Raw genomic sequence first — 22906 nt, 5'->3', positions numbered from 1 at the left:
TGGATGTCAAGTCGACGTACATGAATGGTGACCGCCAGGAAGAGGTATTTGTGTAGCAGCCGCTAGGTTTTCTGATAACTGGCAAGGAATATAAGGTACACAAGCTCCACAAGGCTCTGTATGGTTTGCATCAGGCTCCAAGAGCATGGAATTAGATGCTGGATGATAGCTTGGCCTCTCTGGGTTTTAAGAGGAGTCCATCAGATCATGCTATATATTGCAGAGGGGCTGGTAGTGAACGTCTGGTGCTTGGAGTGTATGTGGATGATCTAGTGATCACATGTAGCAATAGCTCTGGCTGAGGGATAAGGGTACCCCTTGGGTCCCCACTAACCAGGATACTGGATGGACCTAACAAGTGGGACCGCCCAACTAGGGTATACGGGCCAAGGACATGAAGATACTTGGAGTACACGTCAAGGAGGCCGGGTGATTCAAATCAGCCCGGATATTGCAGGATACGCATTATAGTCCGACTCAGATTACCTTCCATGTAACTACCAAGTAGATTAGATTCAAACCGGCTTGTAAACCTAGGTTGTCAACCTATATAAGGCGGCCAAGGGTACCCCTCGAGGGTATCCCAACTCAACTCTCAAGCAATACAAGCCACCAAGTATACAGGACATAGGGTATTACTCTCCGGAGGCCTGAACCTGTCTAAAATCCTCATGTCCCTCGTGTTCTCGCAATCACCTTTGAGTTCTTTGTTTTGCGATCCCCCCACCTACAAAACAACCAATTGGGTAAGCCCCTGGTGGACTACCAGGCTTATAAATCTGACAGTTGGCGTGTCAGGTAGGGGTGATTGTGAGATCCTCCCTAGCGAGCTCGATGGCATCCCACCCTAGCGTTGTCTTCCCCGAGAGCATGAAGGACTTCCTCGCTAACTTGATCCAGCTCCGCTTTGGGAGCATCCAGTGGATTCCGACTCCACCACGTCTTCCGTAGACTCGGCGTTCGCCACCAGCTTAGCATCCGTCGGATCCGCTCCGACGGGACAAGACCTCCACCCAAGGATCATCACGCCACTTGCCCAGCAGGTTGGTAATCTCTCTCTCTCTCTCTCTCTCTCTCTCTCTCTCTGAGAGGATTCCAAGCATCCTAGCTGCGACCCGGCCACCCACGCCCTCCGACTTGATCGCGGGGCTAGATCGCATCAACAACACTATTGTTTAGTGCATAGATCTCTCTAAGGTGGCGCTACGCTCAACCAGGTCGGCGTAGGGCCCTTCCCACCCCCCCTTTTGCCTGAGGAACTTGGTTGCTGCATTTTTCACAACACTCGCACAGTCCTTCCAGACCAGCTCATGATCCCAGAGATGGAGCCGACGCCCACGGCGCTGCAGCCCGACGCCAAGGTCAAGAAGATCTACCTCGACCTAGAAGACCCAACCAAGACGGCTCTCATAGGGTCCGACCTCTCTAAGAAATAGGAACTCGCGCTCACCAGTTTCCTTCGGGAAAACTCATACATATTCACGTGGAAGCCATCCGATATGCCCGGTGTCTCGTGGGAGCTGGTTGAGCACTCCTTGGACTTGAGCAAGACTGCAAGACCAGTCAAGCAAAAGCTTCACCGCTTCACCCAAGATAGCAAGGAGGGCATTAGGGTAGAACTTAATAAACTCTTAGCCACCAGATTCATCTTTGAATGTAAGCACCCCGACTGGTTAGTAAATCCAGCCCATGTAAAAAAGAAAACTGGTAAATGGAGAATGTGTATCGATTACACTAACCTCAATAAGCACTGCCCTAAGGACCCCTTCCCTCTTCCGTGCATTGACCAAGTTGTAGACTCTACGGCTGGGAGCATCCTTTTGTGCTTCCTTGACTGCTACTTGGGCAATCACCAGATCGCCCTCAATCCTGCCAACCAAGACAAGACGACGTTCATAGCGCCCTTCGGCATCTACTGCTACAACACCATGACCTTCATGTTGAAAGACACTGGCACCACCTACCAAAAGGCAATCCAGAGTTGCCTCACGACACAGCTACATAGGAGCGTCGAGGCCTACGTTGACGATGTGGTTATCAAGACCAAGGATGAGGAAAGCTTCATAGCCGACCTCGTGAAGACCTTCAACAGCCTCCGGGCCTATTGCTGGAAACTCATCCCGAGCAAGACTGTCTTCGGTGTCCCGTTTGGAAAGCTCCTGAGCTTCATGGTCAGCCAGCGCGGCATCGAAGCCAATCCCGTCAAAAACTATGCCATCAGAAACATGGCGAAGCCAACCAACAAGAAAGACATCATGAAGCTTACTAGCATGATGGCGGCCCTCAGCCGCATCATCAGCAAACTTGGAGAAAAGGGTCTGCCCTTCTTCAAGCTAGTTAAAAAGGCGGACAAGTTCGAGTGGGATGACGAGGCTAGCAAGGCACTTGAAGAGCTCAAGGCTTTCCTCATCACTCCCCCCGTCATGACGGCCTCGGCCGACTAAGAAACGCTTTACCTCTACATCTCTGCAACGACCCATGTTGTCAGCATCGTGCTAGTTGTGAAGCGTGAAGAGCCTGGCCATGCCCACATGGTGCAGCGATCGGTGTAATACATTAGCGAGGTACTCAGTGACTCCAAGATCCGCTACACACAGGTTCAGAAATTGCTCTATGTAGTTCTGATCTCGTCAAGAAAGCTGCACCACTACTTCCAGGTGCACAAAATCCGCGTGGTATGCTCGTACCCCATCGACGAAATCCTCCACAATAGGGATGTCAATGGCCGAGTTGTCAAGTGGTCCGTGGAGCTCGACGAGTTCGACCTTGATTTCTGCCCGCGTCATGCAATCAAGTCGCAGATCCTAGCTGACTTCATGGTCGAGTGGACAGAGATCCAGATGCCGCCCTCCCTGGAGAGGCCAGAACACTAGACTATGTACTTTGACGGCGCCCTCAACCTTGAAGGATCCGGCGCGAGGGTCCTCTTCATATCCCCCAAAGGCGAGCAGCTCAAGTACGTCCTCCAGATCCACTACAAGGCCACAAACAACGGTGCTGAGTACGAAGCTCTCATCCACAGCCTCCGCATTGTCGTATCCCTCGGGATCAAGTGCATCCTTGCGTACGGCGACTCCAAGGTTATTATCGAGCAAGTCAATAAGAACTAGGACTACACCAAGGAGTCCATGGATGCTTACTGCCCAAAAATCCGCAAACATGAGGCCCACTTTGATGGTCTTGAGTTCCACCATGTCCCCAAGGACCACAACATTGTCGCCGATGTCCTATCCAAGCTCGGATCCAAGCGTGCGTAGGTTCTAGCCGACATCTTCATACAAAATCTCTGGAAGCCTTCCATCAAGGTTCTGTACCCGGACCAAGTCAACAGCAGCGCTATGGCTGCGATTGTCCAAGCTCCTATTGGCGTCATGATGATTGAGGCAAAAGAAGGCTCATAGCCTTGATCACCAACCAAATAGTGCTAGAGGACAAGATAGAACATGAAAAATTAGCTTGGCGTAGTGCAAACTACGTCATCATCGGCAAGGAGCTCTGCAGAAAGGACACATCCAAAGGCATCTTGATGAAGTGCATTTTGCGTAGCAAGGGCATCGACCTCCTTTACGAGATCCAGTTGGGAAAATGCGAGAACCACGCCGCCTCGAGCACTTTGGTCGGCAAGACATTCCGCTCTAGCTTCTACTGCCCAACAGTGGTAGCCGATGCAAAGGAGCTCGTTCAAAGGTGCAAAGGGTGTCAGTTCTTCTCCAAGCAGCAACATCTACCAGCCTAAGCCCTGCGCACCATCCCTCAATCCTGGCCCTTCGTATGCTGGGGGCTAGACATGGTCGGACTCTTCAAGACCGGTCTGGGCGGCTATACCCACATCTTCATGGCAGTTGACAAATTCACCAAGTGGATTGAGGTCAAGGCTATCATCAGCATCAAGTTGGCTAAAGCCACTCAGTTCATGGAGGAAGTCACACGCCACTTTGAAGTGCCAAACAAAATCATCACCGACCTTGGCAAGCAGTTCACAGGCTCCGAGTTCTGGGACTTCTCCCAGGACAACCTCATCAATGTGTACTACTCCTTAGTAGCGCACCCGTGCTGCAACAGTCAGGTCGAACATGCAAATGGGATGGTCCTCCAGTCCCTCAAGTTTCGCATCTTCGACGACACGTCCAAGTACGCCACCAAGTGGCCACGCGAGCTACCCTATGTCATCTGGGGCCTACGGACTTAGAAAAGCTGGGCTACCGGCAACACCCCTTTTTTCATGGTGTACAGCTCAGAAGCCATCCTGCCATCCGACGTGGCCTTTGGCGCCCCACGCGTCCAGTACTATGAGGAAGCGAGGCAGAAACAACTCGGCGGGTCGATATCGACAGCCTTGAAGAGCATCGCGTGGCGGCCCTCATCCAGCATGCACGTCACGAGCAGCAATAGCAGCGCTACCACGATCAGAATGTTAGAGAACGCTCTTTCAACGATGGTGATTTGGTGCTTCGCTGGATCTAGTCCACCAAGGACATGAACAAGCTAGCCGCTTCCTGGGAGGACCCCTTCATCATCAAAGAAGTCATCCAGCCAGGTACCTATCGACTCCAATGGGCGGACGGCTCAGGCGTCCCCAATCCGTGGAACATTGAGCATCTACGGTGTTTCTACCCTTAGATCTAAAAGCTATGTACTCTATTTTCTCTTTTTTATTGAATAAATAAAACCTCTGAGGTTCTTTGCGTACCTACTACCTTAATGTTCCTATGTTCGAGCTATTCCTGACACTCAGGGACTGTCCGACCTGTTCGACAGACCACTCGCTCTCAAGCTCGGGGCCTTCCCCAAGGCGCCGACCTCTGGGTCTCGCATCCTTCTCCTTCCCCTCTCAAGGCAATATGAATAACTCGTATGGTCGGTGTTCTAGCTCGTGAAACCTAGACAACCTTACGTTCATCCCTCCTACAAGCTCGAGATCCGCTCTCAGTAGGACACCTGTCAGGCAAGGCTAGGTGCTTGGCGGCTACAGGCCTCAGCTACACGTTATCTTGTCGTATATACCAAGGGAGGGATGGAGCTTCTTTTTCTCCGCACACGATTAAGTTAATTACATCACATGTCCTATCTTAAAGTTTAATACACCATAGAGTTTCACTGTACAGGTTAGTCGTTGACAATGTTCTCTGCTACGTCATGGTATTGGTCAACCAGTTCCGGAAGTAAATCCGCATTGAAGTCCACCGTGACTCCTGTTGCAGCACGCTCCAAGGGGATCCGCAGGAAGTGTGTTGCCACCAGCGCCAAGACATTCTTGACACACTCCACCGCGGTGTCCTTTAGTAGCTTCTTTAGCCGACTGGGTGCGGCTTTCAGACGATCGAGCAGTGGCATTGGCACGGTTGGGTTGGCCTCTGGTTGGACCATTCCCATCACATAGTCGGCCACCTTGCGAAGATCCTCCAGCTCCACTTCCAGCCCTGCAATCACATGTTGGTCATGCTGAAGACTACACACAGCAGCCTCTAACCAGCACTCAGTTTCGTTTCCTTGCACACATTGGCTTCATAAGTCAGCTTCTGCGATATGGCATACACACGATGAACCACCACATCATGCTCTTGCAGAAGGCGTGCATTGGAATTCTCGCACTCCTTGAGGTGTCGCTTGAGCCTCTGCTCCCTCACCATGGCATCTGCTCATTCAAACAAGTATATCTCAGCACCAAGACTTCAAGGACAAAATCGATTCAATAGGTCAATACAACGTACCGTTCAAGTGTGCAGTAAGAACTTCTTTCTCCAAGGCATGGTCCAGGTATTTCTATAGGAGTTGGTTGGCATGCTTTGCGGCGTCCTCTCTTGCCTTCTTGAGGTCGCCCTCGAGTCGCTCCACCTTTAGGCGATAGTGCTCAGCTTGGTGGATTGCGTCCTCCCTCCTCTGAGCACACCTGGCCAGACCCTGCATACATCTTAACAATCAGAGCTCGGCAAGGAAATTGGAAATCAGCTACAAGTTCTCTAGGTTGGTCAACACACTTAAAATTAATAGCTCGGAAATCTCCGAGGATGACTACCGCTGCTTGGCAAGATCCTTCTTGTCCTGCAACGCGTCCCTAGCAAGGTCGAACCCGAAAAGGTTCAAGGTCTCCGGATCTTCTTCACCTTGTACGCCAACGTCATCGTCCCCTCTGGATCTTGCCGGCAACTCCTCTAGGAGAGGCTCGGCTCTAGCTTCCTCACCAGTCACTTGCTCGACCCTGAAGTCGACCACAGTAGCATCCGTAGCCCCGAAGCTGACTGTGTCTTCTGGCAGCACTGGATTTGGCACGGCATCCCCAGCACGACCATCCTTATCTGCCCCAGCCTTTGGAGGTGGTGGCTGTTCAATGGTGCAGCCGCTCGTCCTCTCGGTCTAGGCTGAGCAACTAGTCATCTGCGCACCAGCCTCATCATCTAGCATGGCACTCCTGTATTGTCGATGCAAGTAGTCATTTAAATAAGACAGGTGGCAATAATACCAGCAAGGCAGACAACATAATCAGATTGCACTTACATGGTGCTCTTCTTCTTTACTCAGAATTTGAGGCGTAATCGCGTTTGCGGCACCGACGCATCCCTACTGGACCCCCCATAGATCTTCGCTTTTAACACCTCCTTGACACGCTCCGCGTCGGCCGCGGTCGTCTCAACGAACTCGAACTTTTTCTTCTTTGTGGGCGGGCTCGGTGTGTCAGACTCCTTGTTCGCTTCGCTGGCCAACCTGGCCATGGAGGTTACGCTCGGGGCAACCTTCTCCGTCTCCTTCCCCTTCTTGTCGGCCATCTTCTTTCTCTTGAAACTTGGCTTCTGCGACTTGGAGGCGGGCTGCTTATGCACAGCCTATCGTGTCGGACGTCCAACCGACGCAGCATCTGCAGCCTGGCCGACCTCTTCTAGCATGCTCTCGTCTGACCCGATGGAGGAGTTAGATTCCCACTCAAGGTCGGCCAGCGGCTCGTTGGCCTCAACGGTCGAGCAAACCTTGTGCCGCTGTTGCTTAGCCCCTCCAGGAAGCGGCACTAGGCAAAAGAATGTGAACTCATTGTCCTGGTCAAATCCACAAGTATTGTCAGAAACAACAAAACAACATAATAAGTATGCTACATCAATGCCGTTGAACATCATACCAGGTTGGCCGGCGGCCTCTTCAGAGAATAATCCTTGGGGTAGCTCCTCTTTCTGATAACGCCTCCAAAGAATTTGGACACCCGATTGACAATTTCATCCTTGGGCACCTTTCGCTGGACCTCCCAGGTCGGGTCCTGCGGCCCTGTATACTCATACACTGGGTGCACTCTATTTTTTATTAACTACGTCAGTCTCCAACAGAAATTAATGCTGACCGCTCTGGCTGTTAGACCACGCACCTTCAAGTCGGCAATCTTCACCAACAACTGATTCACCTACACCTGCTCCTCCGAGGTCGGCTGGTTCGACCACTCGGGCATGGTCACTGGCCCGTATCTAGTACGCAACGGGAGCTCGGGCTACTAATTGGCTATTGTGAACCACTCTTTGTGCCAACCTTTGTTTGATTCCTTCAACTGGAGGTCAAAATACTCTTGCACTTTCTTCGGCCGCAGTGAAAAACCACAACCCCTAAACACTCGCTGCTGTTTCCCTTTGGTTGACACAATTTTCAATTGATACAAGTACCTCCAAAGATCGAAGTACGGGGGGATGCCCAAATATGCCTCGCACAGATGGATAAAAACTGCAATGTCAAGAATGGAGTTGGGATTTAGATGTACCAGCTCAATCTTGTAGTAATGCAGCAGACCCCGGAAGAAGCCTCCACACGGGATCCTGAACCCGCGCTTGAAGAATGATGCAAAGACTACCGCCTCCATCTTGTCCTCCATGGGAAAATCTTGGCTGGCGGTTGGCTTCCAGTCCAGCAGCGCCTTGGGCCCGAGGAGACCCCAGTCGACAAACGCTTGGATGCGCTCCTCAGTCATCACGGACTTCATCTAGACCAAGGATGGATCTAGAATGTTCGCTTGCACCATTTCTTCAATTTCTAAGCCTTGAGATTTGGATCTGATGGCCGCTACGGTCTTGATGCGTATATGGCTCGAGTGGCGGCAGCGAAGTGCGCGCGAGCAGATTGGGAATCGTGGCGGTGCGGCCTAGGGTTCGTGGGCGCGGTGGCAATGTGCTCAGTGGACTGTGGCAGCGGCGACGCGAGTGTAATAGATGGAAATGAAAATGGATCTGCGCCCCTTGGGCTTTTGAAAGGTGTGACGATGTAACCCTAAGCGATGGAATTTGCGGGTTTTACATTAGCGCCGTGCACGCGCCGGACTGAGTCCGCAGGTTTTCAGTTTCGCTTTCAATGGCATGCCTCCGCGACTCCGCCAGTCCTCGTCCTCGAGGGCTGGGCGCCTATTTCAGGTCGGCGTGCCTCCGTGGCTCCATCAGTCCTTGTCCTTGGTGGCTGGGCGCCTATTTCAAGTCGGCGTGCCTCCGTGACTCCACCAGTCCTCGTCCTTAGGGGCTGGGCACCTACCTCAGGTTGGCATGCCTCCATGGCTTCGGCTATCCTTGTGTTCATACACTTGGATCTGCTATAACATCCCATATTTTTACGTGATGTTAATATGTGTGAAAAAGTGAATTTTAGAATTTTATTGAGATGGTGTGAATTTTTCCCAACAATAAGAGTGCCTTCATTAAATCTCACCTAAATTCCTAGAATAAATTTGAATTAAATTTGAAAACTTAGGTTGAATAAATGCTAGTGTGCCATTTGGATTTTTAATTGGATTTTTAAATTGAGTGGGTTCTAATTTGAATTCCAAATTAAAATTTGAATTGGAATTAACAAATCCTAACTACCCCAACCAACCTTGGGCCGAAACCCCTCAACCGGCCCACACCATCTGTGTGGCCCATGAACCATCGGCCTTTCCCCACGCTACGGGCTGCCTCACCACCCTGCACCGCCAGGCCTCAGGCCTATTGGGCCAGCCCACGCCGCGCTTCGGGCCTCTTCACTGCGCGTTGGCCCGCTTCGCCCGTTCGCCCGCCGTTGTTGCTACCACGCTGGTCCCACGCGTCAGCCGCCCCGGGGGCACTATTCTTCTTCCCCGAGCGCCGGACGCGCGCCACGCGTGAGCCGCGATAGCGACCCACGCTCCTCGCCACCGCCGCTACGTGCCACCGCCACCTTTGGTGCTGGCAAGCCCCGATCGCCGCCACACCGATCACCTCCATCCCCACCGACCACGCCGCCTGCAAACCCTAGCCGCCGCCCATAAATAACCTGCACTGGCCGCCACCTTGTCCGAGCCGCAAGTGGGGTTTCTCCCCAGTCCGCCGCCGGTCTTGGAGGAGAAGGAGAGGAAGAGGGGTGCCGGAGCCAGAGGAGAAGGGGGAGAGGGAGAAGGTCCACCACGGGAAGGAGACACCGTCTGCGCTGGAGCTTCGCCGCACCACACCACCTCGCCACGCTACACTCCAAACCGCTTCGCCTTGCCACGCCGTCCACGCCATCTCACCGTCACCTCGCGCCACCAGTGAGCCCCACTGTCATCCCCATGCCTTTTCTTCTCCTAGCCATAGCCTAGGATGCCGCCACTGTCGGGGGACGCACACCGCGGACGCGGTCACCGCGCACACGTGTGCAACGTCGCCTACGGGCATACACACCACGCCGCGGCCGGGACGCATTCCCATGCCCGCACGCCACTGCTTGCTGCCACCTCGTGTCTCTATGACCCGGCCTTCAAGCCATGGCTCTCCTGCAAGAGCTCATCGTCGCCTCGCCGCTGCACACTGGCACCACCACCGTTGCCGCGGTGGCTATGGTTGAGCCTTGGCCCACGCGCGTGCGTATGGCCGCCATAGGGCCAAAGGCTAGGCTTTTAGGTCGTTTTGTAGTCTCCGCCGTGCCCACCGAGCCCAACTGCCGCCTTGCGCTGCCGGACGCCGGAGCCAGCACCGCTAGCTGTGCGCTGCCACCACGGGATGCCACTGCGGCAAACCGCCGAGCACTTGCGCCCTGTTCGCTTCAGCTTATTCAGCCGGCTTATCAGCCACCGAACAGTGTTTTCCTCTCACAACAAATCAGCCATTTTAGCTTTTCAGCCGGCTTATAAGCTGAAGCGAACAGGCCCTTGGCGTGCAGCACCGTCAGCCACTGGGGAGGGAGCCACACGAAGAGCCACACATGGGCATGGCCACACGAGCTGCAATGAATCCCGTAGATGGGGCTAGCCACATCACCCGCCACGTGGCACACCACGTCATCCTTACTGTCGGCCTGTAGATGCCTGTAGATTGCTTGTAGTCTCCATGTGGATGCTGATGCAGCCTATTGTATAGCTAGCTATAGCTGACACTTATGTCGGGGGGAAATATTAACGACTTTGTTATTCTCCTTATTCGACGGTCGTAACGGCCTGGGCCCACCTCCAGCGACAGTGACCTCCACCGACTTGGCACGACCAGGGAATATTCCGCTTCGCCTCGCCCGACCCATGGTCCTAGGGTCGGACGCGCCCGACCGCCTGAGGACCGCTCCACATCCCTCACTGCAAGGTTCCACCTCGCCCGACCCCGAGCGCAAGGGATCGCACGCGCCCGACCCCTCGCCGCAGGGTTCCGCCTCGCTTGACCCCGGAATACGGCATGTTCGGAATACGGCTCTGACACACCGAGAGGTGCCCGCACTCCTCGATGCGACCTGCCGGAATGTTGGGCAGTGCACTGCTACCACGACTGCACTGTCCTAACCCCCACGGTAACGTCCGTCATAGGGCACTCATTGCCCATGCTACCTGACGGAGGAGGGCGTGCCACCCGGTTTCCCGCTCGGCCTGGCAAGAAGGGCACATCGGTCGCACCCCTGGCCAGCACGCGTGGCTACAGTGGTCAGCATTGCTCGCGACGTGCATGGCTACAGTGGCCAGTCATCATCATCAACTCGCACGGCTACAGTGGTCGGTTGCCATGCATGTCTCACGTGCTCGGCTACAGTGGCCGACCGTTGGGTCATCAATGGGACCCAACGGCAACCACCCCTCCTCGGTGGCCATGCTGACAGGACACAGAAATCAGAAAGGAAGGCGGCAACCCCGGTGGCTCGGCCCATCTCCCTGTGCTTTGCCTTCCTTGCTTACCTTTCTACCTTTTTACTTTCCTTATGCTTGGCTCATTTGTAACCCCTGTATCCTCCTTGCACTATAAAAGGAGACCAGGGGGCCCGAGGGCAAAGGGGGGAGGGAGACTGAACCCCGAATTCACCCAAGTACGAACCAACCGAACCACCAGAGGAAAAACACCTACAGAGACTTGGGACCAGCTTCCCTCTCTCGCCCATTTGTAACCCCTATTACAAACTTGGCATGAGTAACACGAGTAGCCTCCCACACTGGATGTAGGGCTATTCCTGCCCAAATCAGTATAAATCCTGTGTTCTCTCGTGCAACCATCCGAGCCTTACGCGAATAAAAAACAAATTTACTTGCCGGAGTCTTGACCCATGATTCTTGACACCGACAACTTAGGACTAACAGCTAACCTAGAGCCGGCCTAAAGTTAACCTATAGCTACCCTATAGCTAGCAGGGTGCCACGTCAGTACGTGGGGCCCACTAACCATTGACCCATTGACCGGGTCAACGCTGATGTCATCAGGGCCCACTAATGACATCAGCAAGACGCGTGGCACACTCTAGTGTTGCCACGTGCCACACCCGTGATTTTTCCTATTTTCACAAATTATTTAAAAATCCAGAAATTGATTTAAACTTCAAAAATTCAAAACTAATTCATCTTAACTCTAAAAATTATGAAACTGGTTTCATAATTTTTTCAAAATCATGAAGAACACAATAGACTAGACCTTGTTCATATTTGGGTCTTCTTTGGATCTCTTTTGGTTCTTCTTTGGAATTAGACCCCTAGTGTTTATGATAATTGTGTAATTAGGAGCTGTCGAAGACTCGGAGCTGAACCTGGAGCCAGAGCCGTATGAGGACCACTACGAGGAAGAAGACTACTCAAGTTCATGCCCATTCGATTTGAATCCCCATTAGGCATTGCTATTAGAATGCTAGTGCTTTATCTACTCATATTATGATGAAGAACCATGCATAGCCTATTTTATGCCCTGAGTCCTTGTGTGACCTACTACCATACTACTTATATATGCTATGTGCAATGCTTGCATGTGTATGGGATTTCGTGATTAGGATTCTTGGTGTGAGTCGGGTAAAAACCGGCAGGCAAAGGTGTTTTTGGGATATTTGATGGGGGTGAGTTTTACACAACCCAATCTTCGGATTGGGGGCTTGGGGTTCGTTCTCGGACGTTCCCTATTTGGTACTTGTTGCGAGTACATGGTTGAGGAGCATAGGAGTTGGTGGTGATACCTGTTATGGGTACCATTGCGGTCCAAGTGGTGGAGTCGCTTTGTGGGAGATTAGGAGCTTGCCCCGGTCTGAAACCAAGTGGGTCGCCATGCTTCACGGGTATATGTTAAATGTGCACGCCACTCGATGAATTATAGGTTTAGATCTGAGTCAAGATTGGCAAGTGCAATGCCATACCTGTTGTAGGATAGAATATCAGTGTGGGGGGAAGAGGTGTTGACCTATAGCTCCCCTGATTTGCTTTTGCCCCCGATTGGCCCTGGTGGGAGTGCTTCATAGTACCAGGGTGTTCCACTGCGGGGGATCACATTCAAGCCCGGTTGCGGCATGGTATCGTAACTCCCAGGTTCTTCGCTTCGGTAGGGTGTGGTTCAGTCGACTAGCTACCGGGTGTGCTCACTCGAGATGGGTACAGGTGTACACGCTCTGCAGAGTTAAAACTATACGTATAGCTGCGTCCTCGATCATATATAACCCTGTGACATCATGACTCTCCATTGTTTTGGGATTCTCTACCTCCCCTTTTAGCTATTTGCGTGTGATGTGAGCCGCAATTGCAGTCGGGGAGAGGAGAAGTTGCTCCCTTTGCCCTCATGGATCCGGCTGTAATTGTTGAGAGGCGAAAAGAGGGAGTCTTCACCTCGACCCTAGCATGGAGATAGGATGTTGGTGAAAAGGACTATGTCGAAGCAAGTGGGCCCAATGTCCTGAGAGGATTGGGATGGTGGATATGGAGTTTATCTTTATGCTTGCTGCTGCATAGAAAACCCGAGCCTACTCCTTGTTTACCTTTTGAACCTTAGCAACAGGCCACTTAAAGCTTGCATACGGATGGTGACATGGACATGCCCCATTCCTTGTGGACAGCTCATGAGTTTGCAAGTTACGAGTCCGACTTCAACAACAACTTTGATGGATGGTATGATTGAGAGCTGGGTGCTACGCTCAAGGAAGCCTGTGGAGATGATCGTGAAGATGGAGGCGTTACCAGAAGCTATGATCTTCTTTGATCATTGGACCGATTATACTAATCGCTTCAATGCTTGGGGGGCTACTCCTATGGAGTGCATCTTGCAACGCCCTCAATGTCCTTCGCTTCGACCTGTTGGATGCTCGACAACCATCAACTCGGCACTCAACTTCGCGCTGCTTATATGGCTCTACGTTTGCTCAGATTTTCTTTTTTTTAGCACTGTGCAGCCTCTCCGTCACCACAGCACCATCGCAGTTTTAGCTGACCACATTGCAAGCTTCGCTGTGATGACCTCAAGTTCCTGTTCGCCTACACATCACTTAGGGGCTTGAGGGATATGGGTACCCTATGGGTCTCTACCGACCAGGATACTGGCCGGACCTGACAAGTGGGCCCGTCCGACCAGGGTGTGCGGGCGAAGGACATGAAGATACTTGGAGTACAGGTGAAGGAGGCTGGGCAATTCAAATCAGCCTGGATATTGCGGGATATGTATTGTCGGACTCAAATTACCTTCCATGTAACTACCATGTAGATTAGATTCAAACCGACTTGTAACCTTAGGTCATCAGCCTATATAAGGCAGCTAAGGGCACCCCCGGAGGGTATCCCATCTCAACTCTCAAGCAATACAAGCCACCAAGCATACAGGATGTAGGGTATTACTCTCCGGAGGCCTGAACCTGTCTAAAATCCTCGTGTTCTCACGATCACCTTTGAGTTCTTGGTTTTGCAAGCCCCCCACCTACAAATCAACCACTTGGGTAACCCCCTGGTGGACTGCCGGGCTTATAAATCTGACATTGACATTCCGAAGTTCAAGAAGGAGATGACTGAGCTGTTCAAGATGAGTGATCTGGGGCTGCTGCATTACTATATATCTTGGGATTGAGGTGAAGCAGCAGGCAGATAGCATCTCACTCAGTCAGAGCAACTATGCTGCAGAGATTTTAGAGAAGGCATGAATGTCTGATTGCAATCCATGTAAGATACCCATGGAACCAAGGCTGAAGCTCAGTATTGAGAGCACAAGTCCACTTGTAGATGCAACCATGTAAAGAAGTCTAGTTGGCAGTCTCACATACTTGATCAATACCCGTCTAGATCTTGCATTTTTAGTCGGGTATGTGAGTAGGTTCATGGAAGAACCACATGAAGATCATCTAGCAGCAGTGAAGCATATTCTGAGGTACATTGCTGGGACATGTGGTTGGGGTCTGTTCTATGCCAGGAAGAGAAATGGGCAGTCATTGTTCATGGGTTTCAGTAACAATGATCTGGCTGGTGACGTTGATAGCCGGAAGAGCACTTCTGGAATAATTTTCTTCTTGGATGACAGTCACAGTCACCTGGTAGTCAGCTAAAGAGAAGGTAGTAGCACTTTCAAGTTGTGAAGCTGAGTATATTGCTGCCGCTTCTGGTGCCTGTCAGGCGGTGTGGTTGGCCCGGCTACTTGCTGAAATCCTACAGCCAGAAGTGAGCAAGCCGGTGCTAAGGGTGGACAACAAGTCTGCGATCTCTCTGATTAAAAATCCAGTGCATCACGACCGGAGCAAACACATAGATACACGTTTCCATCTAATCCGGAAGTATGCAAACAGTGGCCAACTTGAAGTGAAGTTCATCATACTGACGAGCAGCTGGGAGATATTCTCACCAAACCTCTCTGTCGAGTCAAGTTTCAGGAGCTTTGCATGAAGATTGGTCTTTAGGAAATAGAGTAAGTGCACAAGTCTTAGGAGGAGCATTGTTGAATAATCCTTGTGCATCTTTAGCGTGCATTTTTTACTTGGTCACGCTGCACTAGTTTGTTGGGCGCATGGCCGGAATTGCTGGCTGTGCATGGTTGAGCTCTGATGCGTACTTGGTCCACGTGGGAGCACGTCTAGCGCATCACGTTCCTGATGCTTGGGATGACAGGCGTGTGCAGTGAAAAATGCAAGCACGATTTGGGGTCGAGGCCGGATTTCAGTTTGTATTCTTGTTCTATATTCCAAGTAGTCCAGAAAAAAAGCTGCAAGTTGCAGCACCAAAACAAGACTGCATCTCTGTGTTCTACAGGTGTTCGCGTGAGTTCTTGTGTGTGACAGCGTGAGTTCTTGAGGTCGCCGGCGACGTGGACAACGTCGTTTCTCTGGCTAACTCCGACAATATTTCCTAAGATTATTACATTAAGAATTGTACATGCAGTGTAATGCATTTTCCTACCGTAATGTTTGACCAGAAAGTATACATACTGGGAGAGAGATTCAAAGACAGTAGACAGATCACTAGAATATGGCATTTTCCATTTTCTTTAAGAAGTTAAGCTGTGACCAAACCATAGCCTTCATGCTTGTGCATTGCTTTAATTTCCAGGCCACCACATCCGCTGCTACAACCTACTACCGATGGTTGAAGCTACCGCCATCCATTACTACTACCCTATAATATAAGACCACACTTAGTTTGTCTGGATGTCATTTTCTCAAAGAATATGTTTTATGAAGCTAGAACAGATATTCTAAATTTACAAAAAAAATCGTTCTAGATTCATGAAATCTGTTCCAACTTCACGAGAAAAATATTTTAGTTTCAGGAGAAAAAAATTAGCTAAATATTCCAACATTTAGAAAAATAAAAAATATCCATATTGAATTTTATTTTGTTCCACTAATTCTAAGCGCCACAAAGATTTTTTTTTCAAATTTAATAATAATTCGACAATTTTTAGGAGAATGATTTTGAAGTTTTTGAAAGGAAGAAAATTCTGAAGCACCTAACTTAAGAAGACCTCGACACATGTCCAGTATCAATTTCCTTTGCACACTGATGCTGCTACTTGTCCTTGATGTAATCCGTTCCATCCCGTGTGACATCTAACATTTCTGAGAAAACATGCATGAAATATTTAACTATACAGACGCGAAAAAGGATTTAGATGCCGAGCAGATCCTTCTCGTTAGGTTCCTGCCACATTTTGTTCCAGCATCAAGCAGGAGTTCTTGTCCCGAAGGAGTGAAAAGTTAATGGTATACCGTTTATTCCAGTGGCCTAAGATACTATGGGCCAACATAGAACGACGGCATATACGATGAGCTCTTGTCGAAAACTTAATAACAAGTTCAAGCCGATTTGATAGTCGCATTAGGTTTTGTGCATTGGTTATTTCTTGACTTGGATTTGAATGGGACTCAATATAAGTTCAAAATCTATGCACTATATGCAAAAAATATTGGTAAAGCACAAAATTTTAATCGTGTCTAATAATTATTTTTAAGTAAGTTTTCGAAAAAGAATAGCCCTGCTAGATTCGAAGTCATTTTATTTTTGTTCAAAATTATTATTTTTTAATTTTAATCAAGTTTATAGAAAATATACATAAATGCCTACAAATATCGAACTAGTTTCACTATATAGGCTATAAAAGTATATTTTTCATAATGCATTTATTTTGTATCGTAAATGTAACTATGCTTTTCTATAAATTTGATCAAAGTTAGATAAGCTGACTTGAATAAAGCTAAACTGATCTATAATTTGAAATGAAGAGAGTAAATTATATTCACTTGAACTGTAAAAATCAAGTCCGAGTATTATAATGAGATCCAGATTTTTCCAACAATACACTCAATGGCCATTGCTATAGCATTGCTTTACTAAAATATAGGGATAAAAACTATCAAAAATGGTGTCAAAACAAAATGATCAAATCGGATTTTCTCATATTTACTATGAAATAAATAAATACAAGAATGGTAAAAGAAGACTATAAATTAGGCCAACCTTACAATTTTTATGTTTTGCTATAAACTGAAATGATCGTAAACATTATCATAATGCAGAAAATGAAAGCAATCGATTTAAAATTTATGTTAACTATTTTCACCCCGAACTATAAAAACGTTAAGGTCGTATTTAAGCAAAGAAAGTGTTCATCCCAACTTCGCCAGTCAGCTAATATCGCCGACATATTTTAGCTGAGAAAGTGATTCATCCCACTTCCCAATCAGCTAATATCGCCAAGTCGGCGGTGGAACAATCCAGAAGATTTGAGAATTGAGATACTTGCCCACTGGATCAGACAGCGGTATCACGACTTCACGAGCAAGCGGAGCACCGCACCCAACCCAAACCACCAAGCCGAACGCAGCCGCCATCCATTTCCGCACCACCGCATCGTCCGCGCACGCCGCCGCCGTCAGTCACACGCACGCCGCACGCGTCCGGCACAGCACGCGCACGCCCCGCGGAAGCCCCGAGATCCGACGATCCGCCGGCCGCCGTCGACCGAGGTCGGGGAGCGAAGATGGGCCGGAGAGGGGAGCCCTACTACGTGGAGGCGGCGCCGCCGGTGGACGTCAACAAGAACACCGAGTGGTTCATGTACCCGGGCGTCTGGACCACCTACATCCTGCTTCTCTTCTTCGCTTGGCTCCTCGTCCTCTCCGTCTCCGGCTGCTCCCCGGGGGCGGCCTGGACCGTCGTCAACCTCGCGCACTTCGCCGTAAGTCCCCAATCCCCACCTTATCCGCGGATCTCGATGGCGCGTGCTCTCTGTTTTTGTGGTCTGTTCCTTTCTTACACAAATTGGGTTGCTTCCAACCGCCGTATCTGCAGGATTGGTTCGTCTGGTTCTCTCTTGCACTCGTTAATTAGCCCCTGTAGCTTCGATCTGCTGAATTAGGAGCTCTTTCTGCTCTCCTAACTGTTCCTAGCCTTTCAGGCTTGACTAGGATATGATTGGTTCTGGCTAGTGAAGTACTATGTGAGAATATTCTTGCTTAGCGAAAAAGGGATAAGTGGAGAATCTTCTTCGAGACTCGGGTATGACATGGAGCCAAGGTGGGATTGGTGGATGACTGGATGATTTGAGTGATGGGGGAATCTACAATTAAATTGCTTGCTCATACCATCCCCATGGATTCTTAAGAATAAACAGAAGTCATAGAAGATGCGCTTCACTAGATTTTTCGAGAGAGATGTTAGTATAAACCGCCTTTATGAATCTAGGTTTTTAGTTAATTTATCGTAGATTTTATTCCCCACTTATTGAGTGTGGAATGGAGGAGGTTTTGTACAAAAGTCAGAACCAGCATGCCATCCTACCATTTCCTAGTTTATGCAGAACATATTGTAATCAGATATTGACTATTGAAAGGTCCATCTATGTGTACTATGAAAGACCAACTAGTTGATGAGCTTTTGTTTGGTTTCTAGAACAAGAAAGCATTTGACTGCTACAGGACAAGGTTCACATGCCAAGCGCTGAGTTGTATAATGTGCCTTAACTAATATTTGGACTGGCAGCTGTCATGGTGTCCTAAAGATGAAGTTTGTAGATTATGGGTTGGCTATTATCACCTTGGGCTGAAGACATCATATGTCTTGCTGGGCTAGGGAGATGTATTTGAACAAATTTGTATTTTCATGTCACAAGAAAGTTTGTTCTGTTATTAACCCAAGTTGATGGCATACCTTCCTGTTTTTCCAATATCTTTTGCTCTAGTCTTAGACAAACATGTGGGTTGTGTATACCACACATACTTAAATAAAAGAGTTCGAGTTCTTTAGTTTATGATTAAAACCTTACTTATTGATATTCTGTTAGCCCACTGAAACTGTTCTATTTTCAGATCACTTATCACTTCTTTCATTGGAAGAAAGGAACACCGTTTGCTGCTGATGACCAGGGCATCTACAGCCGATTGACATGGTGGGAGCAAATTGACAATGGCCAGCAGCTTACTCGGAACAGAAAGTTTTTGACTGTGGTTCCTGTGGTTCTGTAAGTTCCATCATCATAATGAATTGTACGCTGCAAAAGTTACTTGACAGTGTGGAGACAAAGTTTTCGCTGAATGGTATCACATTGATGAACATTGTCGAATAATAATATTGCATTTTGTGCTTATCTAATCCATTTTTGGGTGGATTTATTTGCAAACCTATATGTTTACATGTCCGTCAGACTACCTTTTGAAACTAGGTTTGTGCATAAGTCTCTGCTTGTTATCCAACGGAAAGTTTCATACATCAGAGAATGGGCAGAACACTTTATAGAACATTTTGCAAAATGTTTCTAGTGGATGCATTATATGTTAGTATTTAGTAAACTCATCCGATGTGCCAAACCTGAATGTAAGGGAAATTTCTCTTCTAGTATTTATCCAGTTGCTCATATTTCTTCAAGGACTAATTTGATCATTGTGATCCAAATGGTGAAATAAGATAGAACTATGTTTTTTTTTCCAAAGAATGTAGAGTTTGGCTTATGTCTCGTCAGAGTTAGTATCCGCCTTTGCAGCAAAGGTTGTTGAATCTGGACATTTTGTTGCACTTTTTTTGTATTGTTACTCTGTTAGTTATATATTTTGTTAAACTAGGTGCCATAATTGAGCATCTCATCTCATGAGAAGGAAATCGGCTTCTTTTTTGTTGTGTTAATTGTATTCTGGTTCTGTGTTGCTTTTTTATATAACTTAGATCTTTGATTCCCTTACCTAGCATTGACACCTTTGACTCCTTTGGTTTGAAGTCAACATTGGTGGAACATTGCATGTCATCAATAATACCATCTTATTGTTGAAACCAAGTTGATATGATCATATTAAGTTACACATGTCCTAAAATGCTTCTTTTTCAGGTACCTGATTGCATCACACTTGACCGACTACAAGCAGCCAATGTTTTTCCTCAACACAGTGGCAGTTTTCGTGCTGGTTGTGGCAAAGCTGCCAAATATGCACAAGGTCCGCATATTTGGAATCAATGCAGACATCTGAGGGCCCCTTCAGGAAGTATGCGGATGTTTGCTTGCACCAAGCTCTGAAAGAGGGACGTGGAACAAGTGAATGCTTTGCAAAGGTGACTCAGTCGCCGCCTGTAATATCTGTGTAGGTGTAGAAAGAACTGTAAATGTTACTCTAGCATACAAAGTTTGCCTGCAGACTGATGTGTGTTTGTTGTTGCAGCTTCTTCCTTTAGAGTTGGTTCACTGGAAGTGTAGTCTGTCAGTGCAATGAACACAGCAGTATGTGGATAAGAAAAGAGTGTAGCAAATGCTGTTTGCTGTCTTGTATAGAATGGAACCCTGAAATCAGTGAAATCATCTTTCTGTGGGTAGCCCCATGGAACTGCTACTTCCTCTGTTTTTTTAGTAGATTTAAGAAATTGAAAAGTCGAACGTCATAAATTTTGACTAATAAAAAATTACATGCATGTTTTAGTGCATGAAAATTACTTGGTAGGAGTATATCAGTAGATCCATAATGAAATATCTTTTAATATAGCTTCGATTATTGGAGGATTTAAGAGAAACTGGTAGTCAAAATCTAACTCTAAAGATGTTTTCAAATTTTAATACACCTTTTGAAATCGAACGGAGATAGTAAGATGTTTTTTTTTAGAAAAAAAAAAGGAAGCGAGTGAAGCTAACACGGGAGTATGAATTTTTCCTGGTCTCAGAGAAACAATTGGCTATCTACCCACTACGGTTTCGCATCCCTTCTCACGCTTCAGAAATCAGAATTCAGATCGCCCCCAAATCATAATACACTGTTATTGCCGGTCATCATGAAGTTTGGACTACCTACAAAATTCATTTACTTGTACATGTCTACAAAAACAATTATATATGCATCTAAGCGGCCTAAAAAAGTTGCATCTAGATCTCTAGACTAAACCTGTTAATCTATGCATCTATCAGTCAATTATCAGCCCCGACAGTGCTGCTGACGAGCGCGCCGGCCGGTCATCTGGAGCTCGCCGTCGCTGGCTGTGCGGCGTAAGGATCCATCCAGGATCCGTCCTCCGCGGCGGCCTGCTCCCACCTCCTGTTGAATATCTGCATCTCCCTGAACGACCGCAACCTCACCGCGGCCCGCCCTGCCGACGGCGTGGCCTTGCCGCCGTCGCTGAGCATGGGGACGCCGCGGTGGAGCACGTACTCGCTGTCAACGATGCCGACGTTGACGTCGCGGTCGCCCTGGGCGCAGTATCCCAGCCTGTAGTCGAGCCCCCAGCCGTGGATGAGGTCGTTCTGCACCATCCGCCACGCGCACCGCCACGCTGCCCGCGAGAACACTGGCACCATCACCTCCACCCACCCCGCGCACGGCGGCGCCTTGCTGTCGCCGCCGCAACGCGAGTTCGTCACGCGCCGGTGCACACCGTCCTCGGTCTGGATGAGAGCTCTCGCCGTGATGGAGTGGTGGATCTCGGATCGGCGGTCGAGCGCCGGCTGCGACACCTCGAGACCCTCCCTGCGCACGACGTCGAGGTACCGGACGGGGTCGAAGGCGTCGACCTCGATGTCCTCGTCCCAGACGAAGACGTAGTCGTACTCCGCCACCACGTCCGGGTGCAGCAACCGCTTGGCGAACCACCACTTGGTCTGGCCCTTCGCCGACACGTGCATCGCGCGGTCCGACCACTCCATGTCGCCCCACTGCTCCACGGCGCCGTCGTAGTGGAAGAGCATGACGGTGAAGTCGTCGGCGGGGAACTTGGAGACGAGCCTGTCGACCACCGCCTTGTTCTTGATCCCCACGGGGATCGCCAGGAGGCTCTTGGGCTTCGCCGCGGCTTCGTGCTTCCGCTCGGGGTTGCCAGCCAACGACGCCTCCATCTCCAGGTTGGTCGTGTCGTGCGCGAGGCCCCTCGGCAGCGGCTCGCCGCCCTGGCTCGCGTCGTGGCTGTTGCTGATGGGTTCTTTCTTCGGCTGGACGGCCTCGACAGCATGCATTTTGCGCGGAAGCGGCCTCATCGCCCGATCGTTTACGACGACGCCGTGTGTCGACGTGATGTTGCCGTTGTGATGCAGCGTCCCCACAGCGCCGGCGACGAGGATCAGCGCGAGGAAGATGAGCGCTGCCGCCGGCGCGGCGATGATGCGCACGGAGATGCGATTGCCCATGGCTGCGGTGTCGCGGGTGAGCGATGGGATCGATCCTCGGAACGGAGGTTCATGGCGGATGGTTCGTTGCTTTATAGCCACATGGAGCCGATTACGAATCGGCCATTTTGAACCGAGTGGCGATTCGCCACTCGAACTCGGTTCCGACTCGGCGGGAATCGGAGTCGCCTGTCGAGACTCGAGAGTGCGGCGGAGTCAGATTTCCGAACGCGCGCGTCGTACCGGAAGTCCAGGAACTGCAAACATCTTCCTCTGTTCGTCCCACGCCGTTGTGCTGCGGCCTGCGGGGGCCGGCGCTTAACGTCACAAGAGACACTGAACTTTCGGGGTTGCGCCCATGATGACTCTTAATTTTTTTTGTCATTCTCTAACGCTGCAAGTTTTAGTACTGCAATTTTTTGGAGAAGAAAAATACCAAAAACCACACAGCTAGAGGATGCGCCGCACTTTACCACAACTTTGATATAATAAACGAAACAACTAAAGGCGCTACACTACTACTCGCTCAGAAACTGAGGTAACTTGGCCTAACACAACCCATATAACAACTTGTTGGCGTCCAAAAGTGGCGGGACCTGGAAGACCTGATGAGACCTGTCCAGACTGATCTTCCAACCAGTCAGACCGGTTTGGAAAAAGTTTTCAAAATGCAAATTCGACTTCACCATGGCATAGTTCTC

General features: G+C 49.5%; 3 protein-coding genes across 4 annotated transcripts; 2 read left to right on the top strand and 1 right to left on the bottom strand.

The window, feature by feature from the left end:
- Positions 1-3787: 3787 nt before the first annotated feature.
- On the top strand, positions 3788-4189 carry LOC117844119 (uncharacterized). Its single transcript, XM_034724889.1, has one exon. The coding sequence runs from the start codon at positions 3788-3790 to the stop codon at positions 4187-4189; it is 402 nt and encodes a 133-aa protein (XP_034580780.1).
- Positions 4190-17380: 13191 nt separating this feature from the next.
- On the top strand, positions 17381-20451 carry LOC117846363 (uncharacterized). 2 transcript variants are annotated; one of them, XR_004638289.2, is made up of 4 exons: positions 17381-17816; positions 18946-19097; positions 19956-20176; positions 20284-20451. XR_004638289.2 is itself a non-coding variant. In XM_034727504.2 (3 exons), exons 1-3 carry the CDS (start codon positions 17619-17621, stop codon positions 20092-20094), a joined length of 489 nt encoding a protein of 162 aa, XP_034583395.1. In that variant the 5' UTR covers positions 17382-17618; the 3' UTR covers positions 20095-20451. The 2 variants fall into 2 exon arrangements, 1 of the variants encoding a protein (XP_034583395.1); XM_034727504.2 differs by having other exon boundaries at positions 17382-17816; positions 19956-20451.
- A 157-nt stretch (positions 20452-20608) lies between these two features.
- Positions 20609-22475, bottom strand: LOC117844117 (uncharacterized). Its single transcript, XM_034724888.2, has one exon. It carries the CDS (start codon positions 22224-22226, stop codon positions 21063-21065), a length of 1164 nt encoding a protein of 387 aa, XP_034580779.1. The 5' UTR covers positions 22227-22475; the 3' UTR covers positions 20609-21062.
- Between the last annotated feature and the right edge of the window lie 431 nt (positions 22476-22906).

Source organism: Setaria viridis, chromosome 2 (assembly GCF_005286985.2).
Source record: "Setaria viridis chromosome 2, Setaria_viridis_v4.0, whole genome shotgun sequence".
Taxonomy (NCBI): Eukaryota; Viridiplantae; Streptophyta; class Magnoliopsida; order Poales; family Poaceae; genus Setaria; species Setaria viridis.
Note: the sequence above shows the minus strand (reverse complement) of the source record. Positions and strands in the feature narration are given on the sequence as shown.

What these genes read in the sequence shown, in the direction of transcription:
- LOC117844119 (XM_034724889.1), top strand. Translation starts at nt 3,788, where the DNA reads ATGGTCGGACTCTTCAAGACCGGTCTGGGCGGCTATACCCACATCTTC.
- LOC117846363 (XM_034727504.2), top strand. Translation starts at nt 17,619, where the DNA reads ATGGGCCGGAGAGGGGAGCCCTACTACGTGGAGGCGGCGCCGCCGGTG. An exon ending in TCAACCTCGCGCACTTCGCC is followed by an intron (nt 17,817 to 18,945) that starts GTAAGTCCCCAA and finishes TTCTATTTTCAG; the next exon opens with ATCACTTATCACTTCTTTCA. An exon ending in ACTGTGGTTCCTGTGGTTCT is followed by an intron (nt 19,098 to 19,955) that starts GTAAGTTCCATC and finishes CTTCTTTTTCAG; the next exon opens with GTACCTGATTGCATCACACT.
- LOC117844117 (XM_034724888.2), bottom strand. Translation starts at nt 22,226, where the DNA reads ATGGGCAATCGCATCTCCGTGCGCATCATCGCCGCGCCGGCGGCAGCG.